Source organism: Galeopterus variegatus, unplaced genomic scaffold (genome assembly GCF_000696425.1).
Source record: "Galeopterus variegatus unplaced genomic scaffold, G_variegatus-3.0.2 Scaffold525, whole genome shotgun sequence".
Lineage (NCBI taxonomy): Eukaryota > Metazoa > Chordata > Mammalia > Dermoptera > Cynocephalidae > Galeopterus > Galeopterus variegatus.
The window spans coordinates 47,377-54,017 of record NW_007726636.1 but is presented as its reverse complement, the minus strand read 5'-3'; the positions used below and the strand labels follow the sequence as shown (position 1 = coordinate 54,017).

Below are 6,641 nucleotides of genomic sequence, written 5' to 3'. Positions count from 1 at the left end.
AAGACGTAGAAGGCCGCAGTCCCCACCACGCGCAGCGTCCCCCAAGAGCCCATCCCCCCGCCGCTCGCCGCCAAGACCTTCCCGTTCGCCTTCAACTCGGTCAACGTGGGGCCTTTGGCTTCGCAGCCCGTCTTCTCGCCACCCAGCTCCATCGCCGCCTCCATGGTGCCCTCGGCCGCGGCCGCCCCGGGCGCCGTGCCAGGGCCCGGGGCCCTGCAGGGGCTGGGCGGGGCCCCCCCAGGGCTGGCTCCAGCTGCCGTGTCCTCCGGGGCAGTGTCCTGCCCTTACGCTTCGGCCGCCGCAGCTGCAGCTGCAGCCGCCTCCTCCCCCTACGTATATCGGGACCCGTGCAACTCGAGTCTGGCCAGCCTGCGGCTCAAAGCCAAACAGCACGCCTCTTTCAGCTACCCCGCCGTACCCGGGCCGCCCCCGGCCGCCAACCTCAGTCCGTGCCAGTACGCCGTGGAACGGCCCGTATGAGCGACCCGTCCCGTGGACCATCCCCGAGGGCAGGGGCGGTAATTCACAGCCTTCTCGGACTGGGGTCGTCTTGACTGGCTTACCCCCGCCCCAGGGTCTGAGAGGGGTGCTTGGGCAGTTGGGGGGGGCGGCTGGCTCAGGAGAGGGCCTTCCCCCTCCCAGCCTTGAGGGTGGACTGGGCCCTACACACAGACCGCGCCCCTGGGACTAAGGCCAGGAACAGGGACCATCTCCCTAGGGGCCAACTCACCCGTGGCCCATCCCGCTTTCTCCGGATTCCCCCTCCCCCGTTTTCAAAGTTAAATGAAATAAACGTGCGCGGTCTGTCAAAGTCCTGATGATTCAGAGTTGCGATTGAGCCCTCTTGCCTTCATTCATCTCCATTGTCTAAAGACAGCTGGATGTACAGGAGCAAAATGAGGGTCCAGACTTATGGGGCTTTAGTCCCACTCACCCCGGTATTCCAGGATAGGGAAGCCCGGGGATTCCTGGAGCGGAAGGGTGCCAGCGTGCGTGCGTGGGTCTTGCGGGACTAGCTATTTGGCTGGCGTCGGCCAAAGCTGGTGCTGCGGCGCCACCTCATGGTTTCAGGGAGGATAGCGGACAGGTCTGGTCTTGAACGCTTGCTTGCGGGTGTCAATTCTGCAACTTGGGAAGCCTATGACTTTAGATAAATTACTCCGCCTTTCTGCACCTGTTTCTCACTGTTCCTATGAGGGGCTTGAGATTCTTAACAGCAATAAAATTCTGGTCTGCAACAGACATTTATTAAGTGCCTACCAGGACTAGGATTCTTATTGACTGTCTCTGTGTATGTGCCTTTCATCCTTTCACACATCGTCAGGCTTCCCACCTGCTGGTCACTCCACTGCCAGCAGCCTTTTCCCATCACAGCAGCCCCTTCTTCCCCCAAATCCCCAAAATCTTCTTGAAATCTTTAATTTAAAAAACAAGAGCAAGAAGAAGAAAGATTTCTGGATAGAAATATAAATAACTCAGATCTGGGGATCTTCCTCAGTCACACCCCCATCCCAGGGCCTGCTTGGCCTTCACATTAAAAACAGAAACATCAAAGTACCAGACCACACCCCCATCCCAGGGGTGATGCGTCTTGTCTGTCATAACTTCCTACCACCTTAGGACACACATCCTATGGGGAAACCATGCAAGTAAGTCACCCTAATCATTCTCTTAAACCTAAGCCCAGCCCCTTAGTGCCCTGGGAAAGAGAGAGCTTGGAGCTTTGTCTTTCTTTCCAACACTTCACTGGCTCTTGGTCTTGGCTTCGACCTTGGGCCTGATGTAGGATTGGCGGAAGAAGTGGGCGAAGAGAATGAAATAGGTCATATACAAGATTAAGGACCAGAAGAAGTGTTCTGTCGTGGTATAGCATCCTGGTTCCTGCCTCCAGATGTAAGTCAGGATGCCAACAATGGCTCCTATAAACATCTGCAGGATCTGAAGGCTGGTGATCAGCATGGCAAACATCCTGGGGGGCTTCATATTGGCAGCTTTCAGAGTGTAGTAGGTGTACATGATGGCATGCACACCAAAGTTCATGGTCATGAACCAGCCACCTGCAGACAATTTGTTCTTGTATCCAAAGCTTGTATACACTAGCACTGTGCTGTGGTGGAACCAGTGCACAAAGATGAGTGGCCGCTTACGCAGGATGATGAAGGCTGTGTCTCCTGAGAGATGGGAAGTCATAGCTGGAATACCACCCAGTGCTGGGACCATTCTCTGCACTGGGTGTGGGGACACAGGAGGAATTCTCAGGGTAGGGGGGGGTGGTTTGAGGCAGAGAATCTGAAGAGGGGCTTGGGTGAGAGGTGTTGTTAGGACGGGGGGGGGACCTCTTCATGTGACGGGAAGATCTTGGGAAGTTTATTAGAAGCCAAGTATAGCAGAGGCTGGAGACATTTGTTGGAAGTACAGACTCCATGAGTATAAGAGGTAAAAGGGCCCTGAGGAGGGACACAGTTCACTGGGCACCAGAGAAATGAAGACTTGCCACTCACCGAGTTCAATGATCTTGCTGAGAACAAAGAGGCAGGACCAGAATTTGACTGTGGAATTCTCAATGAAGAGGGAGAAGCACACAGTGTGCTTTAGGCCCCTCTTAAGTAGCACGGTTCCCATGTAGCTCCACGTCCTCACTGCCCCCAGGATACTGAAATGGGACAGAGGAAGAGGACATAAGGGTCATCCCCAGGCAACAATCCACCCTTCCCCCTAGCCTGGCCAAATCACTAAGTCCCAAGCTCCACCACACCTCCCAACCCTTCCAGGGGGCATGGGTCACAGCTTCTAAGATCCTAGGGCCAACCTGGACCAGCAGTCTAGAGGAGATGTGGGCTGGAGAAAGACCAAGGAACACAGGGGGATGGGATTGAAAGTTGAGTTAGGGAATGGAGTTCTCGGGATGGAGTAGGAGGCTGGGAGGAGATGAGTGGAAAGATAGGAAGATCAAGGGAGTTTGGGGAAGAAAACATGGGAAGGAGGGGAGGAGGAAGTTATTGGAAGATCTTGGGAAGGGTATTAGAAGCTGAGAGTAGCAGAGGCTGGAGACATTTGTTGGAAGTACAGACTCCATGAGTATAATCCATGAGTATAAGAGGTACGAAGCAGAGACCACTAGGTTGGGATGTAGAGAAGGAAAACAGGGTAATATGAGAAGAGGGTAGAAGCTGGGAGCAGAGCTAAAGCTGAAGGAATGATATGGGGAGAATGTTATGAGGCAGCTTGGGGGTCAGGATGGAAGTCGATGCAACTGAGGGTTCTAGAAAGCTTTAAGAGATAGAATGGACGTCTAAGATCTAGAGAATATGGGGAGAGGGGTGGGGGGAGGGGCGGGGGGAGTGAGCGGGCAGGAGGGAGTGTCTTACCTGAAGATTGCAAGGCAGAAGGACCAGAGGATTAGAGGCCCCTGCAGGTTGAAGCCCTTTCTCGCCTTCATGTAGTTCTGCCCCACAAAGATGAGCAGCAGGTAGATCAGAGCTATGGGGAATGAGGTTGCCCTGGCAGGCAGAAGGCAGAGGGTATGGGCTCATAGGTGGATGCTAGTTAGAGGAATGCCCACTCGTGTCTCCTGGCGAGTGCTCTGGGTTGCAGTCCCAGCTCTGCCACTTATTAGTTCGGTGACAGAAAAACTAACTTAATTCTCTCAGCCTTGTTTTCCTTTTTTGTAAAGGGGAATAATATTCCTCTCCTGGCAGAGATAATGTATATAAAGTACCCAGGACGGGGCAGGGGCTGTGCCCAAGGTTTCTGTGATTATTCTCTCGGTGGGGCTGGGGGTGGGTGGTGGTTGTCTGGCCCACTCCTGGGGCTATACCATAAGAATGTGGCAACAGCTTCTGCCTGCGTGGGTCACGCCAAATTGGCTGGAGCACAGTCAGCCCACAAACACCTCTGAGGAGCTTTAGGGTAAAGCCGAAGAGTCTGTGGAAAGCTTGGAAGAGCTCCCTGATTTGCCTCCCTCTCCACAGCAGGGATGAGGGAGCATCTGAGGAACACCGTGATAGCTGTGAAGGGCAGGCTGTCCCCGGGCGCTAGCACTACACGCGCACAGGTGCACGCACAGGCACAAAGCACGGGGAGAGTCATCTAGTAGGGGTTCAGATGAACCTCATTCCTCAGCAAGCAGTTTCTCACTACACTCTTTTTCCTTGGCTTCTGTCTCCTCCCATATGCCTCTCCCCATCCTCCGATTTCTGCTTTCTTTCTTCCAGCCTTAATCTCTTTAAGGTGCCACCCTACCTGCATCTCGGACATCGGTGGTGCGGAGCCAGTACGGAGGAGTCCGGTACCTTTGCTCTTTAAGAAAATCATTGCGGGCATTCACGCCCTTCCCCCCACCCTCCTTCCAAAGCAGTCAGAAGGGTCTTGCCCCTGGCATGGCCCTTCACCCTCTCCAAGTCTCACCAATATTCTTCCAAAAAGGGCCTTATGTCCTGGAACATCTCGAAGTTATAGGGCTGGAACAGCTGCTCCGCTTCGTGTGAGATATTCACGGCTTTGACCATTTCGTTCTGCAGACGTCGAGGTCCAGAGCTTTGGGTGGTTAGCAGAGAGGCTGGGGGGCCGAGGATGGACAGGACGTCGGGGCGAGACGGAACCGACCCAGCACGGAAGGAAGCCCTGGGCAAGGCGACCTGGGCAAGGCGAGGAGGGCTTCGGATCCAGGCACGTGCGCTACAGCCCAGCTCGCTTCCACCGCCGCCGCCGCTGCGGTTTATAACGCGGAATTGCAAAGCTGAGGGCCCAGGCGGCGCGGGCCCCCTCCCCGCGCGGGGCAGTTCTCCAATCTCCACCAAGATGCGCCCCCGGCCAGCCCCTGGGCCGCAGCCCGCTCTCTGATTGGTCATTCTTGAGAGCACCTCCCCCAGGTGCCCTACACATCCCGCCCCAAATCCCTTGGTAAACTCTCGCCCCCCCACAATTTCACACCCTTTTCTCCTTCAGCATCACCACTCCCACCTGTTTGGCACAGCGCACCCCAACCCCTACCTCTCAGGCCTTGCGGAATATCGAGACCGATCAGTCTTCCCCTTGCATTGTCAACCGAAGCCTTTGCCTCAGTTTGCTGTAATCCTGACCTATTTGGCAGTAAGGAGAGAGTGGAGATGTCCTCAGCCTCTGTGTCCCCATCCAGGGATGAGGGCGTCAATTTCCCGGCTCTCTGAGATCCTGGGAATGAAAAAGAACCAAGCTGGGAAACCAAGAGTTGCTCCTGTAGTCCCTTCAGCCCCCTAGCTTCGGGTCTGTGGTTGTGGGTGGAGGGAGATGAATATTAATGAATTTTATTGTTGAGGTTGCTGATGTTGATGCCTCTGGGGGAGGTGGTTGAGTCTGTTGTGGTTTCTTTACAGTTTCCTGAATTGCTGAACTGCTCCGGCCTGACACCCAGTAAGAACCTTGGCGAGGAAATGGGGTCACCGTCTCGGTTTCTGGAATTATTGTCTTCAGGTTTCCTGGAGGCTTCCTAGGATTTGGGAGGGGGAGATCCAGTGCATCTCCCCAAGGCCTGCTGTTTTCTCTCCCCAGTCTGTGCTTATCTAATTAAATCTACTTCTTCGCCTGGGTATCCAGCTCCAAAGAAAGAAATGTTTACAAACTTTTAAGGCTTTACTTGGCTATCCCTTATTTCTCTCCTAGGCTTTATGAAAATAAAGGAGAAATATAAGGCTTGTGGGTAGTTTGAGGTAAGATGGAGATTTGCAAAACCAGTGCTGAGAAAAATAAATATAAAATATTTAAAATCAAGAGGTGAGTGTAAATGATCATGTGCAGGAAAGCCCACAGGCTCTGGAGCCAGGTAGGAATCCCAGCTCCACTTCCTGAACCTCAGCCACTGTCCACTGAAGAGTGGAATGGGAAGTCCTGTCCGTAGTATCTAAATGACTGGATAGTGCATCTTGTCTATGCACCTCATCACCTCCCACCTGGTTACTACAGCTACCACTGTAGTCACGTCAGCTGCTTGCACCACCTCCTTCTCTAAGGAGGTTCTCTCTTTATTGCATTCAAATCAGAAAAGAGTTCCCAAACCTGGATGATTGCCAGATTCCTGAGCACCAATCCCAGAGATTCTGGCTCCGGAGGTGATCCCAGACCATAATTTGAAAACCACCACTTTCTTTCCTCCCATCCAGAAGATGGTTCTGTCTGAAACCAAAATTGGGTCTTGCTGCTTTCCTGCTTAAAACCCTTCAGTAGCTCCTGATTGCTCCATACATTGCCTGACACTCAGAAGGGGACCAACACATGTTTGATGGATAAATGAATAAATGAAAGAATGAATTTTATGAGAATAACACCATCTAGGTGTTACATGTCCTAGGTTCAAGTCCCAGTCCCATCATTAAATGGCCACGTGATTTAGGCAAGTTACCTAACCTCTGTGAGACTCACATTCTTCATTGGCAAAATGCAGATAGTCATACTCGCCTGTCTACCCCAGAAGGTTGCAATCAGTATACAAGTCAGATAATGTCAATGAAAGGATATTGTGGACTAGATACATGGAAATGTTAAGATGAATCACTATAGGAGGTTTACAAATGCATATAAAGAATGTATACCCAGTCCTGGATTTCTCTTAAATGAAGATTTTTTTTTTTTTTTTTTTTTTTTTTTTTTTTTTTTTTTCCTTTTCC

The 6,641-nt window shown here is 52.5% G+C and overlaps 2 protein-coding genes across 2 annotated transcripts in view; one reads left to right on the top strand and one right to left on the bottom strand.

Moving 5' to 3' along the window:
• Positions 1-480, top strand: part of PITX3 (paired-like homeodomain 3) — a 1,528-nt gene extending 1,048 nt beyond the window's left edge. The window contains exon 4 of the mRNA XM_008569696.1: positions 20-480. Coding sequence (XP_008567918.1) covers positions 20-480 — 461 coding nt within the window. The remainder of the gene's footprint in view (positions 1-19) is intronic.
• A 923-nt stretch (positions 481-1,403) lies between these two features.
• On the bottom strand, positions 1,404-4,672 carry ELOVL3 (ELOVL fatty acid elongase 3). Its single transcript, XM_008569694.1, has 4 exons — positions 4,408-4,672; positions 3,369-3,500; positions 2,502-2,653; positions 1,404-2,171 (listed from the first exon to the last, which is right to left on the bottom strand). Exons 1-4 carry the CDS (start codon positions 4,506-4,508, stop codon positions 1,744-1,746), a joined length of 813 nt encoding a protein of 270 aa, XP_008567916.1. The 5' UTR covers positions 4,509-4,672; the 3' UTR covers positions 1,404-1,743.
• Positions 4,673-6,641: the final 1,969 nt, after the last annotated feature.